This window comes from Notothenia rossii, assembly GCF_949606895.1.
Source record: "Notothenia rossii genome assembly, chromosome: 5".
In the NCBI taxonomy this organism is placed as follows: domain Eukaryota; kingdom Metazoa; phylum Chordata; class Actinopteri; order Perciformes; family Nototheniidae; genus Notothenia; species Notothenia rossii.
This window is the reverse complement of record NC_136903.1, coordinates 23,006,823-23,026,726: the sequence shown is the minus strand read 5'-3', so window position 1 is coordinate 23,026,726 and position 19,904 is coordinate 23,006,823. Positions and strand designations below refer to the sequence as shown.

Below are 19,904 nucleotides of genomic sequence, written 5' to 3'. Positions count from 1 at the left end.
TGGCTTAATGCATGGATACATGTGCTTAGTTGAACACACTGAGATTTAAAGCAACATTCAATTGTTTCTTTCTATCATCAATGTCTATTTCTGTAGTGAAAGAGGAATACATTTGGCGTTTCTGCTCCTTTCTCCAAGGATGACGAGCCGATCACAGGAGGGGCTGATGGCAGACACCATACCCGCATCCGGAAGTTCCTCAGCCAGCGGCACAAGAAATTGCCATGGAAACCGGAGGTAATACAAAGGATTATCCGTCCTTCATTTGCATTTTTCTGAGGCCTGCACTTGTCCATTAATTATCTTGTTTTTAACCCTCTTTCTTCCATCTTTCAGAAGGAGGATTATGATGATGATGATGATGATGATGATGATGTTGAGGTCCTTTATGTGCTTTGGCATGTGTGTGACTCATCAGATAAACCTAGCAAGGCCAGGCAAACATGCAAGAAACTTTCATCAATCACTCCATTAGTGGCTCAATATTTGAGTGTTTTACTTAAAAAAAAAAAAATGTAATTTAGCCGCAGATGTCTTACTCACATTTTGTTTCACTTTTCCTTCTACCAGCAGCTTGTATTTGAGGTCAAATAGGGATCCAGTTACTCTCTGGCGCCATTATCAGAAGAACAAAATGCACCTCGCGGATATGATGATGAATTATTGTGCGAGGATGGTAATATTTCAACCCGAACCATTAGCAGACTTTATATAAAGGCACCTCTGACCTGTAGATTACAAGTTTGATTTGATTGATCCTAATTCTGAAGCTCACTTACTGATGTAGTTTACATACTCGCTGTACTAAAAGGAGCAGCAGACAGGGCAATTAAGCAGTGGATTTGTGATAAGGAAAGGAAGCTGCTGATTTGTAACCTGTTCGACAGAGTTTAATTACAGGGTTGTGTGCATGTGTGTGTGTTTAATCTACAAAAAAAGATTCATTAGTTTTTCCCTACCTTGGGTAGAGTTTTAATATCTCTGCTGAACACTTCAAACAGTTCCAACACAAAGCATGAGCTGGATAATAGGAAGTTATTCTTATTTTTAAGATGTTCACTTTGAGGGCAGCCATTCCGAATGTTTTGTTTTTTACAGGAATTAGTATAAGGCAGGGGGGATGAACACAGTATGTTTCTGATAGTGTTAGTGCCAAACACGCTGTTTTATTTCAGCAGACCCTTATGGTTAAGCTAATCTTGACGAAACCTGCCTTTGCCTTGTTGCATTTCCTCAGCAACACAATATATCACAAAAACAAATTCCCATTAATAAACATGAGCAATCCTTATATTTCCCTTTTTCTTTTTTTAAACATAAGCAATGACAATGAAATAGCTGGACATCATACATATCGTAATTTGGCTTTGTAAATGGTCACATGTGGATGAAATCTGCTTTTTAAACATCTGTCGCCTGAACATTGAGGGCCCTGCATAATTGTGGAGGCTTATTTTGGCATAATTGAAAATGGTGCTACTTGTGAGCAACACATTGATATGCAACCGCCAAGTGAGGAATGCAGCCAAACAAGCTATCTGAATCGAGATCATGTAGACTAATTGCACAAATGTAAATGGATTTCATGGTCTGAGCACAGCGAGACTATTTATTATGAACATGCTCTGTTTTTATCATTTTCTATGTTCAAACCATTTAAACCAAAGGGTGCATTTGCACTAAAAAGACATGTACATAATTTCATTCACCAAACAGAATTTCTTATTTATAGTTTTGATCGGGGAAGTGAAGCAGCCACAGAGGGAAATACATTTTGAAACAACCTCTCAAACTACATTTTGAATTAGGCGAGACTAGCATCAAAGCTCACTTGTACAAGTAAACATTTCTTTGACTTCAGTCCAGCCTACTCCTAAAGAAACATGCCATTCAGTTTGCTGACAACATGTATCCTCGAAGATCTCTTCCTCTCTTATCTCAGACTCCTGCTGCATCGAGGCAAATAAACCTTTCAGATAAAAGGAAGCGCAGAAGGTTTGCTTTCCTCATCCGTCCTAATTACCAGCACTAACTTGTTTTCCTGATGAACGGCCAAGATGGCAGAGGTCTGAGGGGCCACTGAGCTGGCGCTGTGAGAGGCGTAGACTCGGGCTGGTGGAGGTAGAGCGCTGCCATATGCCAGCTGTCACAGACTGCCAGAGGTCACCATGACACCCAGTAGCACCACAGGCAAAATGAAAGCATTGCTCATTTAATTTCTCACATATTTGCACAATTCAGTTTAGAATGTGAGTCTAGGGCTGTTATTTATACATTTTATATCAGTATCGGACATGAAACTACTCTTTTTACATCAGTTATTGTAATATCACATAATAATAATCACATATCTCTTCCTGGTTTTAAAGGCTGCAGTAAAGTGATCTCACTTAACCGACTGTTCTATCTGTTCTATATTTTCACTTTTTCTATTCTTTTGCTTTTACCTAATGTTAGTGTTCATATAACCAACTGTACTTGGTGTTTATACTCCTTATTGTCTGTGCCTATAAACATAAACATTATAAACATTTGTAACATCTGTATATTGTTACTAATAGCATCACTTACAGTATGCTGTAGTACTGCACTTACTGTAATTTACATGTTGTAATAGTATATAGACTTACACTTCTGGTTAGATGCTAACTGCATTTCATTGGGTTGTATCTGTACACAAACATGACACTATAGTTGTATCTTATCATAATAATAATTTTACTGATGTATTATAAGTAAAAAAGCCTAAGCACAAGTAGTGAGCACTACACTGATGTTGCGTATAACGATATCAGATTTTCTCCACATCACCCAGCCCTTTGTGAGTCCATCCTGTGTTTGTTCTAACGGGTTGTTTTCAGCCACTATTGGGGACTTAATAAGGATTCCCAGGTTCCCGAAGGTCACGGTGGATTAGTGTTGACATGCAGCTGGACATCATCCGTCCGTCAAGAACACTGGAAAGAGATCAGAGCGAGAGATATAGAACTGGGCCACTTTTTAAAAGTCAAGCATGAAGGGATAACCAGGCAGAAAGCCGCCATGGATCCAGAGAGAAATTAGGCATAATGAACAATTTGATCTAGTCACGATCAGAAAGAAAGTGATAGTAAGAGGGATTAGTGGCTTGTATATCAGGGGGACTATTAATGATTTCTCTACATGTGTACTAGTCCACGTTAAATCCACAGAGACATCATACCAGAAGTATTATAAATATGTTTCGGTGATGTTAATCCGATACTCAGGAGGTATTCAACTAAAAACAGTGGCCTTTTGCAAAAGATGGAGCATGGCAGGCTCCATGTTGAGTGACAGACTCAAATATCTCTCTTTCTGGCTTGTGTAGTGTAAAATATCTAAGCCACACGTTTGGAAAGCCTATTATTTACCACTCAAGAGGGAAGTGAGGGAGATTCTGTGGCACAACACTGACACATGACTCAGGTTGGAGCAGCCGTCACAGCTGGCTTCCTACGGAGAAACACACGCGGCGACAAGACTGAAGGAAATCTCTTTTTCTTGTCTGTGACCTTCCCGTCACCCTACAATAACGTGTGAGGACGCAGCAGAGGAAGTGTGATATTTGTCTCACCGCTCACTCAGTCCGTGTTTCTTTTATCTACCCGTCTGTCCAAAAAATTGACAAACATGAGGTAGTAATGGGATTTTGTTTACTGGCCTCTCCTTAAATTCATGAAAATGATCGACAGCTTGTAGCAGGAGTTGAACAAATGATGCCCATCTTCAGTTCACTGTCTCATATTCCCCATTCATCCCCCCATCATGTTATATCCCCGATATGACAGATGGCAGATGATACCATCCCTCATTACAATAGTTGATGAGGCTGTAATCTAGATCATTTGAACCTTGCCTTCTATATTTTCTGCTGTGTGAAATGAGTTCTCAATATCTCTTTCCTCATAATCTCCTCTTTCAAACCTCTGCACCTTTGAAACCCCTTTCTATCCTCGCTGCACATACGTACTAATTCCAGTTTTCTCTTTCTCCCTCCTTTCTAAATTACTAATAGGCTGAGTAAGAGGAGATAAGCAGGGAGAAAGTCTTAATCTTAATGCTCTATACATTTACATGGAAAGATTTCATATAGCGATAACATTCCTGTCATAGTCACAGAGGGAATTACTTATGTCACGCATGTATTTGATTAACACTTCTCCTATTCTGTATACCCTAAGGAAGCAAGCTGAATGCTTTTCTATATTCCCAAGTGTGCCTTTGCCTGGAACATCCCGTCTCACTTTGCCTGTCCAAAGAGGATTTACAGTATCAGTCGGTGCTCCGAGCAGCCATTTGTCAGTGCCTCGCTGTCAACATGAACGCAGAAGGCTGCACCAGATTTTTGGAATAAAGAGATAGCGCTCGGTTTTACAGCGAGACCAGATGGGTCAGAGAGCGGAGTCATTAGAGAGCTGGAGATAAGCTAAGAAGGGATGTGGTGATGTGGAGGAAATGTGTGGTCTGAGCAAAATAGGCGGAAGCAGTGATGCCTCTTAAGCTGAGCAGTCCCTCCTTTTATTTTCTGCACCCATCAGTTGTTGTTGTCTTAGTCAGCTCCTCTCCTCTCCTGTACACCTTTGAATTCCCCTCCTGTCTTTCTCTTCTTTTTTTTGCCTAACTCTTCTTATTTGACAGATGGCATTATTTCCATCCCCCTCTCGTGCTCCTCATCCTTATTTAACGACAGCTGTAGGTGCTCTGTGGCTTTGAAAGAGTGCTATCTTAAGACTATATGTAGGACAGTTGTTGTGACTACATATAGAGTGTGATAAGAGAGAGGGAGTGGTGGATGAAAATAAATATACCAGGTAGGACAAGTAATACTGAATTAAGAGAAACTGACGACAACAGACAATTGGCCAAAAAAGATAAACACGTGCAGCCTTTGGCATTTTGAGCTGAAAATGTATCAAGTCTTTTTTGCATATGTTTATATAAAAAAAGTACACACACAGACAAACACACAGCCGGTGGCTGGGCTACCATACAATGCGGTTGTTTTTTGTCTCAAAGACGCTTTGACAGGTGAACTGAAGGATTCTTACTGTATTTCTAAAAACAAAATATTATTCTTATGCTCAATAATTGCCTTCAAATTGTTAAAGACCGAACCCCCAAAAATGTATATTCATTGATATTGCATCTTTTCTACATCTGCATTCTACTCCTCTTGAGTCATTGCAGACTCTCGGAAGCATTGAGGTGATTAGTAATGTATACTCTATAATACACATGGTTGTACTGCAGTAAAATGAAAAGTAGAGATGTTTGTATCAATCAGCTGAAATCGAATTGAAATGAATTTATGTGAATTGAAGTATAAGAAACAATGCTTTTTGAAGCTTTAGAACCTATTAGACTGCTAGTTGTCCATGACACAACACAGAAGACTGTCTCTTGTTTTGGATGAAATACCAGAGCACAACAAATGAGAGTGAAGGAAGAACGTGAGATAGGCAGCAGCAGCCATTCTCTTCTTCAGCCAATTACTAAAAAACAAATGTGAGCTGAGACGGTTGTAAAAAGCTGCCATTTGAGCACAAGATACACAACCAAACACCCTATCGCTACAAACTGTTAATGTGAGAGTCATCCCCGGCTCCAAAACGAGGAATCAGGAGGGAGACAAAAAAAGCAAGATAGAGAGAGACAGCACGGAGAACTGACAGCCGACAGCTGAGCTCAGGGAAACTAAAGACACAGAGGAGAGAAATTGACAGCATTTGGCAGCATGTAGACAGAGATGGAGGGATGCAGAGGCAGAAATAGAGGGGTCAGAGGGAAGAGGAGACAACATTAGGGATAGTGGCACTTAGGGCATTAAGAGAAGGAGAGCAGCACTCACAGGGAAAAACCTAAATGACATAACCAGAGGAGGGGAGGTTTAGCAGTCAGGGCAGAAAAGAGATGAGTGTTGGGATGAAGAAAGACATGACTTCCCTCCTGCCACATTCCACATCCTGTTATGGCACAGACAGACCTCTCGCAGTGATGTCATCCACAACATAAGACCCATTACACACGGCAGAAAACCAACTTTAAAGCCCCTGGCCTCTCCAGGGCTGCACAGGGATATGCGTGTGAATAAGTAGAGACTTTTAAAGCTACCCTCTTATTGCTATTTGACAAGAGGAGGAGGAGGAGGGCCAGGCCAAAAAGAGGTTTGCTTTTAAACCCCAGAGGATATCTATTAAAAGCTTTACATAAGGCATATTTACACATGGACTAGTCCCATCTGCTAAATCTCTCTAACCTCGCCATGCCTCCACCTCTCTGCCACTCCCTCTTTAAACATCAGTTATCTTTCTGACCCGCCCGCTTTCCTACTATTTTATCCTGTCAATCCCGCGTGTGGGGGAAACTTCTGTGTAGCAATGCAGTGGGAGTCACCCACTCAGGAAAGAGACACGGGAAGAGCAGGAGCTTTGATGTCAAACACTGATGGTTTATTATAGGAGCTTCAGCCGGAGAATTCACATCACAAGTCACAGCAGTCACGGTCTGACTGCACGGTAGAGTTGCCACATCAAATCTGAAGAACTCTACCCCAGACCCCTGTATTTAGCCAGTTCAGAGAGAACAATCAACATGCAGCATAACAAGATAGAAAGATAACACCTCTATCAGCTGGCGCCCACAGGCAGGAACAGGGAGACAGAACACTGAGAGCACAGCAGCCAAGGTTACAGGTGCCTGTGCTCAGTCAGGACAGTTTGAACTGATAAACTGGGTCAAAGTTATGGACCTTAGAAAATATTTCCCCAACACCGCAAATCCTCGTCTCTTTCTCTTTCTGTTTTTCATTAGCATCAGTCTTTCTGCAGAAAAGAAAAGTGCACAGAAAAATATAAAGAATTAATACCAGGAGTCCCACTGCTTCCCACTGACATGTTTTCTCAACAAAAATACCTCATGGTTAATGCATGAGCTGTAATTGCCACACTGCTGTCAGTGTGCAGGGCACTTAGTTCACCGTACAGAGGCGGGAGATAAACGAAAAGGAGCACTTGAGTCAGGCCGTCTGTTAGAATGCCTGTGTGATTTACCTAAGGAGCAAGACACCTTCCATCTTTCTCCTTTAAATGTAAACATGTAGAGGTGTTTACTGTTTACCCGAGAAAGATTCCCCTCCTTACCCCCAGGGCCAGCTCTAGACAATTTGCAGCCCTAGGCGAGATTTGAGTTGGCGCCCCAGCCAGAGAATCGTACAATAGAAAAGATAAAGTTCAATAGAGTATCCAAGAAATACACTATAGAATGGGGGGTGGACGTCACATCCTCTAGGGGGGTCCGGAGGTATGCCCCCCCCGGGAATATTTTTTTAACATTTTAAAGGTCACATGTCATGCTTTTCCGGCTATTACCCGTCCCCTTGTGTGTTATGAAGGTTTTTCTGCATGTAAACGGCAGTGGCGAAGCGTGTCTATCATAACTGGACCTTCTGTAGACACAAATTCCACCTGGTTGGTGCCACCCGTGGCAGTCGCTTCTGGCATATTTCATCAAGCAGCTGCGTTCGTTTTGGCGATCTAGAAAAGAACGCAGCCAGGCCAGAAAGGTGTGAGAAGAAAATTCTGCATTCTTTAATTTTAACTACACCTTGAGATAAAACCAAATTAAGGGCATGTGCATAACAGTGTATGAAAAGTGCCTGTGGGATCTTTTCCTTGACCTTGGCTTGGACTCCGTTCAGCCCCGATGCCATAACGGCAGCACCGTCATAGCACTGGGCTACAAGTTTGTCCATGCATCCATGTTCCTCCAAGAAACCGAGGGCCATGGCTGCTACATCCTCTGCCCGTTTCTTCCCTGTCACATCCTCAAATTTGACGAACCTCTCTTTTACGCCACTGTCTGTTACAAACCGAAGAACAAACGATAACTGTGCAGCATTGCTGACATCCGTTGTTTCATCAAGCATTAAAGCTACGAAGGGTGCTTTACTTATTTCCTCTTTGATGGTCTCACCCATCACTTCGGCCACAGCACTTATCAAGTTGTTCTGTATTTGACTCGAGGTTCCAATGAACACCTTAGAAGTGGACATATGGTAGTGCAAGTCTGGATCATATTCTGCTATGAATGTAAGCAGCTCCAGGTAATTACCTCGATTGGCTGATTCTCTGCTCTCATCATGGCCCCTGAAAGGTAACTCCTGTTTCCCAAGGAAAATCACACAGTGGATCAGACGTTTCAAAATCTCCCGATTTTTGTTCACCTTTTTGTTGTGAATGATCATTTCTCTACGTCTCTGTTCGTCCAGCTGTAGATCAATCCTTGTGTCTCCAAAAGTCTTCATGGTGACCGTTGCCTTAAGATGCCCTGCTGTGTTTTGGTGTTTTTGTGCAGCCTTGGTTAAACAGCTCAGATTATCGTAGCCTTTCCAATTCCATGCCCCCTTTTCGGTCCCAAAAAGACAGCACTCCCAGCAGTAGAGCCTTTTGTGACTAACTGAGCCCGTAAGCCACGGGTATCTTTCCCAGTTGCTAGCCTGGAAATGGCGAACATAGCCTTTAGCAACTTGATTCAGCTCCAGATTTTCATGCGTTGGGTGCCCTTTTTTTACAATGTCTGTCTTTTCAGTGAATTGTCCTCTTGAAAAAGGAACCGACAATAATTCCGCAACAACATCTTCTTCACCTGTTGCCATGTCAACGTTAAAACGAATAAAACAGAAAATTAATTGTTACGTCCCATCTATATCCTGTGTCTCGCACCTGTCAGAACTAACGGGCCTTCTAGCATACCCTGCACCGTGGGAAACTCCGAAAGAATACGCCCATTGGCTACAAATCAATATATGATTGGTTGATCAAACTGTCAGAGTGTTCGCTCTCATTCATTTCAACGACCAGGGCCTTCTATCAGGGATACAGAATACCCACAGATGCAGAAACAGATCTGATTGGTTGCATTTATTTTCTAAAATGCGTAGTGCAAGGTCCGAGAAGGACAAACAAATCAACGTAACACTGTTTATTACAGATCAACAGCACAGATACGATTCTCATTTATAAGATGTATTTACATTTTATTAAATTTTATTAAATTGTATTTACATATTTAAATCAATAAATGTATTTTTTTTATCTGAGTTATCAGGGTATTCTCTGAATACCTTGAAGGCCCTGACGGTTCGCCACTGGTAAACGGTGTGCAGAGTCAAAACCCTCAAAGTACACCCTGTAGCGAGTAAAACTCTAAAACAGAAAATACCTCCCCAAAACGTCTCGTTGGTGAAACGTCATTATGACGTCATCATCCATTTGATTCTTCCGGGTACGTGCTTACGAAAGCACGTACCCGGAACTAAATGGGCCAATCCGCGGAGCCGTTACGTTAAGCACCCGCTGATTGGTCCAAATTGACCAATCCACACACACACACTCAGTGCAGGCAGCCCTGCTGATTTCTGCTCCGTGCTGTAGGCTGATAAAAGACAGTTGGGATCGCGCGAAATTCTCTCTGCAGACCCATTCTCAATATCAAGCCACATTTATTATTTTTATTTCGGCTGTGACTTTGTGTGTGTTCAGGTTGAGTTTGGCCGTGTGTGGCTGTGTATCGCTAAACAAGGAATTCATGGAGGGGCGGGGGGGGGGGGGGGAGGGAGGAGCTGCAGTGAGCCGTTTCGTGGAGAAAGTGAATACTGCTGAATACACATACTTTACAGAGATGCTGTATGCGAAACCAATATGAGTTTGGAAAATTGCACAGTATTTTTCTATTTTAGTATACCTCAACAATGGAATTATGATCAGTGGAAATGGCCATGACATGTGACCTTTAAAGTAAAATGCTTCAATCTGGTGCACTTTAAGCAGAATTACTACTAGATCTAGGGGGTACAACTCTAAACACCCATATGAAAAAGATTGGTTTACATTTTATTAATCAAATAAGTATGTGAACATAACCTATAACCTACCATAGCCAATAACAAATAAATGTAACTTATTTTATTTTTGTTGTTCATTCATATCTTATTTGACCTATTAACATTTATTTATTCGTGCATCTTTTTTAATCTCTCCAGTTTAAAACAATATTTTTGGTTTACTGTCCTATAGTATACATTGAAATGATTTCAAACCTGTTTTATCCCAATAATTATAAAGGAGTGCCTTGGAAATATTTGTTTACATAAATTGTGACCAAACCGTTTGAGACCCACTGAGACTTAGACTAAAGTTAACTATCTAAACACTCAGAGTCCTTTACCTCACTGAGCTGTAGTTATCAGCCTCTCAGTCTGACTGGAGACGTCTTCTTCTAATATCCGTTAGAGCAGCTAACACCAGATTCTAATAACAACAGCGCCGGTACTGATGCACCCTCCCTCTCTCCCTCATTCGCTCCCAAGCTCACTCGCACTTTGGCTGTGAGCTGCGGGCGCCAGATAAGCCAACGCCCCCCATTTTCATCACTTACAGCGCCCATCTTACAGGGCAAATGAAAAGTGTAACCGGGGTCAAAAAAGGGTGTTACATTTACTTAATTATGAATGTTGTTACATCAATGCCGAAAATTAGGATGAGCACCAACGGTCAAAAATGTTTTTCTACCAGCGCAGCGCCTCCCCAGATCTGGCGCCCTAGGCGAACATCTATAACGCCAGTGCTACGGGCCGGCCCTGCTTACCCCTCTAATTCTATGATGAAAACACAACAGGTTTTACATTTTTGTGTCACAAGGCCAGTTGTCACTCTTCAATCATCACTTTATTGATTTGTTTGACAGCTCACCCGAGTTGACAACACGGCTAGCTGGTACAAACCGCCAGTCTATGCTTTGAACCAACCAGGCAACCCCACTCCTCATATTAATCTGCTGAGAATAAGCTTTCTGCTCCACCTATGTGTTATGTTCTATATATCTGTGGCAGCCTGCTGGGACTGCTGTCACGCGTTAAAGGGAGGTGTGTGTGTGTGTGTGTGTGTGTGTGTGTGTGTGTGTGTGTGTGTGTGTGTGTGTGTGTGTGTGTGTGTGTGTGTGTGTGTGTGTGTGTGTGTGTGTGTGTGTGTGTGTGTGTGTGTGTGTGTGTGTGTGTGTGTGTGTGTGTGTGTGTGTGTGTGTGTGTGTGTGTGTGTGTGTGTGTGTGTGTGTGTGTGTGTGTGTGAACCAGTCAACCATAGACTGTATATGTGTGTACACTATAGCTACCCTCTGTAATGATATTTCATCTGCAGTGTTGTGTTGATGGAATGACACACAAGGCATCGGACATTTTTCTCTTCTTGTATATGAGCAGAGTCATGTGTGTTCGTTTGTGTCTGTGTCTGTGTGAAAAACTATGCCCCAAGGCAGACCGGTTTCACCATCTGTCCTTGCTGTGTCCTGTGATTTCCCTGTGTAATTCAGACAAATGTCAGACTACGAGCAGAGGATGAGCTCTGACAAACTGCTCCAGACATTCTCAACCACCCCCCCCCCCCCCCCCCCCCTCCTCCTCCTCCTGATACTCCTGAAGAGCTCTCTGTCACCTTCTCTTATCCAGGACAGTGCAAACATTCGGAACTTCACACTACGTTCACATGTCTCTCCAAGAATTCATTCGTCCTGCACGGCAAAATGGCTTCAGAAATAATATACATTTGAAAAATATATATTCTGAAACCAGTGCACATGGCAATTTTGCTGTCAGGATGGGACATGCAGTAGCTGAAGTACTAAAGCATAACCTGCCTTTTCAATACCAAATGTGATGCTGTTGCTGCTGCCTGCACTAACCTGTCCATCTGTGTGTCTCTGTGTGTCTGCAGTATAAGGGACAGGCCAACCTGCATGTGTTTGAGGACTGGTGTGGCTCCTCTATAGCCCAACTCAGAAAGAACCTGCACTACCCTCACTACCCTCATGTAAGTAATACAGAGCGGGCTGACTGACCTCTCACCTGTATAACACATTTTTATATTGATTTTGACTTTTCCACATCCAACTCACAGGTTTATCATTGATTTGAGAAAAATGATTATTAATTTATCCCTTTTTAGAAGTGAAGATAGTCAGTTGTGCTGGGAATGTCATTTTCGAGCCTGAGGCCTGAAAAACAGGCTCAAGGCTCAACTGGTTAAATGATTTGTTTTGTTGATGGCATATTTCATATTTCATCATAAGTCACACTAATGTAGTTACTTTTACTTCAGCTGTCAGGCTCTTAGTTCTCATTGCATATTATGCATTTAATGATGTGTTAAGTTCAACCCTAGAAATGTGTAGTAACCTTTGGAAAAATCTGCCAGAACAGAGGTGGACAGATGCTTTTTATTTTATTTCTATCAATTCTGAAATGTCCCAGTCGCTCGCAGATTTCATTTTCTTGTTTCCAGATTCTTAATTATTTAAGCTAACGTTAGCTCCACAAGTTAGTTACAATTGACAGGGACAATATAACACTTTATAATAACTCTGATTTAAATAGTTGTGATTCCTAAAATGACCCTAATATTATCAACATATAATCTTTACATTTTGTCAAGAAACTAATATTTTTAATGGCATCACTGTAAGGACACACGTCATTTCTATTGAAAAAACAATTATAAATCTTAAATATCATTTTTCATGTGAGGATCTGTGCATAGATCTACACTAATATGTGTGTCCATCCCTTAAAATGTAAATGTAAGTTTACCACAATGACAATTATCATGTTCTACATAAAATACAAAATTGTCCCGTCCCTATTTGAAAAGCCCTAATATGGTCAGTTATGTTCACACTTAAAGTTGAAGCTGTTTTCTTTCTGTATTAATGCTGCTGCCTCTATGATCTGAATTGTTATCTGTTTCACTGTAGACCCGCACCACGCTGAAGAAACTGGCAGTCGCTCCAAAGTGGAAGAACTATGGCCTGAGAATATTTGGCTTCCTTCACCCTTACAGAGATGGTAACTAGCTCATCTTATTAGTGAGCCCTTCCTCAGAGGCTCGGGGCCTTGGAGCATGTGTCCTTTACAAGACTGGACAATTCCCTCTGCCCTCTTAATCCAAGCTCCTGACAGCGACTAATATAGTGGATATTCACATTTGTATCAGGACTGAATTCCAGCCATCTCCCAGCTAAATCTCATTGCAGGACCCCTGAAGACCTACCCTTGTGCCCAGTTTCTATGGGAACTGAAAAGTCTTTACACACAAGGGCTCTTACACACATTGCAGAATTTGGAGTTATTAATTAGTTCTCCGTTCATTTCAGTTTTCTGTGTAGCTTTCGCTGCTGTCATGGCTCTCCACAGATGATGACTCAAAGGTCATCTTGAGAATTCTGACAAGCACTCTAACAAGTGCCCTTCACCTCACTCTGACAAACACAACCTGCTACATGCTATTGTAGATTGATTGGGTGTTACATTGACCTGAGTTTGTAGCATAGAAATGCCTGGAGGTTTTCCAGATTACAGACGATAAAAACTGTCACAGTCATGACCTGCACTATATCCTGCGGCTGTTAATGTACCCTTGACAATCTATGGCTTTTTATTATTCTCATTTAGACAGATACAAGTATATTTCATATGTAATGCAATGCATACATCACCACGTATTTTTTGCATGTAGCTTAACGGTGTCTCTTTGGAGTATTCCCACTCACTGTAATAGAATAATGTCTTGTGTTTACAAATATATCTACTTTGCATTACTGTTTGCCAAACCCAACACAACCTGATTTTGTCATCAGGTCCTTTAGAGAGTATGACACACTGCAAAACCACACTGGCATTCACTGTTTGTTACTTTTAAATGGAAACAGCTTGAGGTGAGCATCTGCTGAGAGGAACGTAGCTTCATGCAGCTCCTTATATTAATAGTTTAACCAGAGAAAAACAACAACAGCATCCACTTGTATTCTTAAAGGCAGAATAAGCAGGATTTGTTGGTTGCTGTTTGTACTCAAAACATTCCAAGTTGCTATCCTTTCGAGTCGATCCATAGATTTTTAGGAATATCCTACTTTTACCTAGTTTTCAATTTCAGCAACTAAGACAAACATATTCACACTTTTGCCTACTGTTTTTTCCATTTTTTTCCAGCTGAATCCCCATAGTTTATTCAAAGGAAGAAAATGTAAAAGAAGAAAAAGACATTGTATATGAATGTGTGTTGGAGAGGGTTTATGATTCAGAAGGGAATGTTGGAATGCGTCACTGTATTAGAATAGTAATAATTAAGCTTTTTAAAGACAATCTTCACCAACTAACGGCTAACTCTAGTGTAGATCTATGCAAACATCTTCATTTATATTCACACCGTTGGTAAATATGGATTAGAAATTCAGTCACTGTAAAACTTTGATATCACTGCGACTAAATGTGTCATCTCGGACGGCTGCCTCGGGCAATTCGGGCATCAGATTTTAGGTGCATTTTTCAGAATCCATTTTACCGAGCCATGCCCTATCTGATTACCCTGGTTCTACTTATCTGTGATCATAAATATGTACTTCTACCGGCGCACACTTTGATCATGTTTTTCCCCTCCAGGTGATTTCCAGTTCTCGGTGTCGTCTGATGATAACTCTGAGTTCTGGCTGAGTCCTGATGAGAGCCCTCTCAGCGCCCGGCTGCTGGTCTATGTAGGACAGGTAAATACCGAGCTGTGCTGCATCCCTGCATCATATCTGAACCACAGAGAGTCACTCCAATAAGTACAAATTAGGTCCCAGCATGCTTTGTTATTGTCAGCAAGTACCAATTTTCCAGTTGGCTTTAACTAATATTGCTTAGCATCAAGCTTTTACTGCTTGACGAATCTGAATCACCTGAAGCATAAATAGTTTCAAACTCCTCAATGTAATGACTTAAATAGAAAAAGCCACTTAGTATACCTTTGGGAAAGAACGCGTGCAGCACAACATGTGCAGAGAAGCTAAACCTTTATTATTACTTTATGTAGTGACTTTATTATCTAATATGATGTTCAGACTGAGGGTGACTCATAGCTCTCATTAGCATCTGATGGATTCCTTTCTAAGACAGTCATGCACACAATGACAAAGTGCATATTTGAAAGGCTTCTTTCATTCTTTTGTTATTTATTATCATTAATGATACTATTAGTGTCAAAAGCTATAAGACTATTATCGCTATGATATCCCTCCTGAGACAGTTGCTGTTTGTAGGGCTGTGAGTCTGACCAGTCAACAACATAAGCCTTTTTTTACTGACCGTGTCTAACCTTACAGCAACACGGAGCTATTTGACCTTGTGCGTCTTTAGTATTCACCCGCTAACCTCGTGTCACCACCCTTACACTCAGGCCATCACTCACCCCGACACACAGCTCAGAATACATATGGCTTAAATCCTGCTGTTGAACACCCTGTGAAAAATCGTTTCCTTTTTCATCTACCCTTCATGCACCCTCTACCCGCAATCGAATGAAAGTCAAGCTGCGCTCTTACTGCCTTCGCCAATAAAGTTTTTTTGCATAACGATTTTTCAATTTAAAAATAGGCATGGATGCATGAGGTTGGACAGCGTTTGAACTGCAACATATGACTGCTCTTGTCAAATATGAGTTAAGAGCAAAGGTCTGGCTATAGAGCTGTACAGTATCTGTATTCAAACCGGATGTGAGATGTCACTACATTTCCAGGACAGCTGAGATGAATTAGCTGGCTGCGAATATTGATGTGACATTTAGCAGTGGAGGAAAATCATACTGGTAATGGCAGGGGAGCAGTTCTGTGGCCAGGGATCACTCATCCTGCCAGCGGCTGACAGACAGGCCTCGCTGCCCCCCCGCCCCCCACCGTGTCTTCAGACGCATTGCGTGTCACAGATAGAAATCTAACTCTCCGCTCCGCTCCTTATTATGTGATGTCTGCACAAGTAAGGGAATGATAGATAAGTAACATGTTTTTTTAATTTTTACAATTATTGACTTTCTGTGTTTGCATGCAGTACATACTGAGGTCCTCGCATATCACCAATTATAAGTCCAGCGCAGGTAATGCAGAGCTTTTCTTATCTGAAACGAAGATTACTGCTAAACCTGCTTCTAAGCCCTTTGGCTCTAAAGAAGTTCAGAAACTTTTCTTGCTACTTTTAAAGCTGTTTAAATAATTCTAATCACTTGTATCTGTGAATAAGAATCACATAAATACAGGTTATCATATCTGTTTCTAATTCATGAATGTATCTATTGTTACTTTGGAGTGTTGTAATATGCTGATATATCATATCACATTCGATAATTTTGTGTAAATAATTCAGCATTGTTTTGTGAAAGGATAGTGTCTTTATGTCACAGATGGTGGATTGGCTATATATGTAATGTGCGTCTAGGAGTCATTTTGCTGTAACAGGAAGAGGAAGTTGAAGCGTGTCCGTGGTGTTTCCATGGAGACCCATTTTGTGGCTAAAGTCTGAGAATGATGTACCGGATATGATTAATATCAGCTAATGCCCGGCAGGAAATGAAGTGATGATGTCATCTGCAGAGGTTCATTTCTGTCTTTCTCACACACATACTGTATATACATAAACACACATGCATAAACATAGACAAAAATCTCTATCCAGGGCCTTTAAATCATGTGCAGTTACTCTCAAACACACACAACCGCACACAGACTAATAAAGACCAACATCGAGGTTCCTCCGATCAGCCCTTTACACGTAGCCACTCACTCTGGTCAGAGTGAGTAATAAGTGGGTTTCTAATAAGAACATTCTCCTCAGCCCTGCTGGGACATTATCTGTGTGCATACAAATGTACTTAATATGAGCGAGGATCACCCATAGTCCTGCCGTGGCATTAATCATATTTCATTGCTCACAGCTAATCTGTAATGAGATCAGAATGTCCGACAGCTCCCGCAGAGTTTCCCACAGACCAGAAATCAAGAGAGACTTATTAGTAGCACCGAGCATCTGTGTGCAACTTTGTGCGTGTGATCATGCACCGCCGTAGTGCTCTTGTCTTAAATTGGATTATTTTAAAATGGGTGTTTATGGATTGTGTTTGAGCCTCCAGACATGCCTTCTGCCATTCATCATCCAAAATGGCACTATTTAGGTCCTCTTTTATTTTCTGAGGAACCTTGAGAACCATCCAATATAATTCCAAAGAAACGAGAAATGAGGCCTCTCATGGAGTGATGGTTTATCATCATTTCTTCCATAGAGGTGAGAGTAGACATTAGCCTCATCCCAATACCCCTCCTTGACTCCTCCTTTCCCTCACTCACGTCCCTTCCTTGCATCTTAGCTCCGCCTCCGTAAGATGCGAGCAAGAGACACGAGGAGGTGACGCGAGGACAGAGGAGTCCTCAGGTATTAATTGGGATGTCCTCGTTCACTCAAACGTCACTCTTAAACGACGTCTGTTAATGATGACATGTGCACAGCTGTATCCCCTCTCATCGGGCTTAACTGAATAACTCTTTAGAACCGGCCCATTTCTGGTTAAATATTTATTTAAATGAATGGTTCTTTCTCTTGTCAGTCAAGGAATTCAATGTATGATGGTTGGTCCTGCTTTTGTGTACATTTAAATAAAAATATAATTATAGTAATGTGAAAGCCTTTTAGAAATGAATTGCAAATAATAATTCCCACGGAGCTGTGAGCACTTATACATTTATGTGACGCTTTTCCACTCATCTTCCAGTTCTCCGTTTTCCTCTGTTGAAATCGACCAGCTGTGAAGATGGGGGCGGAGCTTTTATGTGCGAGTAGTGAAAACACTTCCGCGTAGTCTGCTCGCATGTATCCTCCCTTTCGTCTCCTCCCGCACCCCTCCTCCCTCACCCCTCCTCGACTCCTCCGTGTGCATTTCAGCTATTTGGACGTCCTTCAAAATGGCGTGTCTTGATCGATTTCCGGGTCAAGTCCCGGAGGAGGGGAAGAGAGGAGTCGAGGAGGGGTATTGGGATGAGGCTATGGTTAAGGATTTTTGCGTCTTGCATATGAAGAATAGGTATTTAGTCTGAATGTCATATTTTTCAATTGCAAATCTTGGAAAGACATACAAATATATGTATCCAATAGATTTCCAAGCCCATATCTTTCTTACCAGGTGTAAAGTTACTGTTGCCCCAGATCAGGGAAAATTGGGCTAGTAGTAGTGTTTATAGTGCTCATGTCTATCTGTTTTTGCAGACATGATCGGCACTGCTGTATATTGTCAAATGTGATATACCTATTTATTTGTTACTATAAGCAGATATAAAAAAGAAAGAGATGTGCAGGAAACTGGGTCAGGGGACTGTCAACAATATGAGACAATAGAGCAACAGGAGCTGTTCATTCTCAAACAGACAAAACTGTCACGAGTAACATGCATGCTATTATTAAATGGAAAATATATGACACCTTTTATGTGGATCTCCAATCATTGTAAAGGTTAATCTAGTCAATTGAATATTTTGAGTAGCATCATGCGCAGCTTGCCTAGAGGCTGGCACTGAAAACCCAAGCTGAATAAGCCTGTAGCTCTTTCTTTCCTCCAACTACACCCCTGCCACATGAGATAAGTGTGCTTGGCAGGAAGAACAACAGATTGTGCCGCTGAAAACTCAGATTCTCAGTCAATAGAGATATTGATAGCTTCAATATTACAATTCAACATTAATTGAATATACTTAACATTAAGGTGATGGCCATTGCTCCTGATGGCATTTGAAGATTCCAACATGCCTGAATGAAAACAGACGAAATACAAGCGTATATCACAACTTATGATTAAACCATCAAACTAGGCAGTGCTGTATTAGTACTGTATAGAACTGTTTAAAATGTTGTGACCTTCTGCCATGTTGAAAACAGATTAACCAAAAAGAATCTCTCCCCACCAACCCATCCAAACTTTCTCAGCACTCTTACATTTCTGAAAACATTATGAGGCAAAAAGTAATGCCTGTGCTTTACCTACTATAACACGTAACAATGTCTGATGTTAAAACAAATAGGTTTCATTGCCAGGAACAAACATCTGTTCAAAGTAACAAATAGGACATTTTGAATTGGAAAACCATGGCAAGCGTATAATGACTTTCACTCTTGGTTGGAGTTCCGAGTAAAAGCTTCAAACCACCACCCATCTAATCATCTATTTGAAAAGACATCAAAAAAACTGTATGGACGCCACAGAGATACAAATGTAAACCTGCTTTAGATGGGCAATCCATCACAGTGAGCAGCATGACTATGTCTGCTTTTATTAATGTGGCCATTATGTTAGTGTATGCCGTTTGATTCAAACTACTCTTGCAGCTGTAAAACCATCCATTGATAATGTAACTTTGACAACAATACAAACAGACATGAGGATAATTTTGATGGATTACCAGACTTCGAGCCCGTTTGAAGTATCTGCAGGTTGATTTTATGCCTGACTAAAATGAATAGAAACCAGTTACTGCCTTAGGGAGAGAAAAACACCTTGAACCGCATTTCCTGAACGATGTAAACATGAGACTCTTTGAAATAACCACGTATTTCTGCTGAATGAGATAATCAAAACAAAGAGTGTTGTTGACTATGCTTAAAGTCCACCTGTTTTGATTTTATTACAATTTAGATTTGCGGTTAGGATAGCAACAGCCGTTTCTGTTTTCTGTACTCACTAAGTGTTAAAGTCAGTATGTTTTTCTACACCAAAAATGATCATTTCATATCTTTTCTCCTAACTAATTCAATCAGTTTAAATGTGCAAGTGTTGATTTATCAGAGTTCCTCTTAGTCATAACTAAATCACAGGGTCAATAGTCATATTCAGGGCAGACATTCTGACTTTCCATAGCACAAAGCACACAGATGGAATACATTTGTTATAATGATGACTCTGTTCCATTTATCTGTATGAACATTCACAATCCGCCAGAATGCACAGGGCCTTAAAACTAGAACACCAGATGGCACGCAGGCATTAATA

General features: G+C 41.1%; 1 protein-coding gene across 1 annotated transcript in view; it reads left to right on the top strand.

Moving 5' to 3' along the window:
* The window catches only part of b4galnt4a (beta-1,4-N-acetyl-galactosaminyl transferase 4a), a 164,195-nt gene that overhangs the window by 91,161 nt on the left and 53,130 nt on the right, over positions 1-19,904 (top strand). The window contains exons 3-6 of the mRNA XM_079682839.1: positions 139-237; positions 11,787-11,882; positions 12,823-12,913; positions 14,507-14,607. Coding sequence (XP_079538965.1) covers positions 139-237; positions 11,787-11,882; positions 12,823-12,913; positions 14,507-14,607 — 387 coding nt within the window. The remainder of the gene's footprint in view (positions 1-138; positions 238-11,786; positions 11,883-12,822; positions 12,914-14,506; positions 14,608-19,904) is intronic.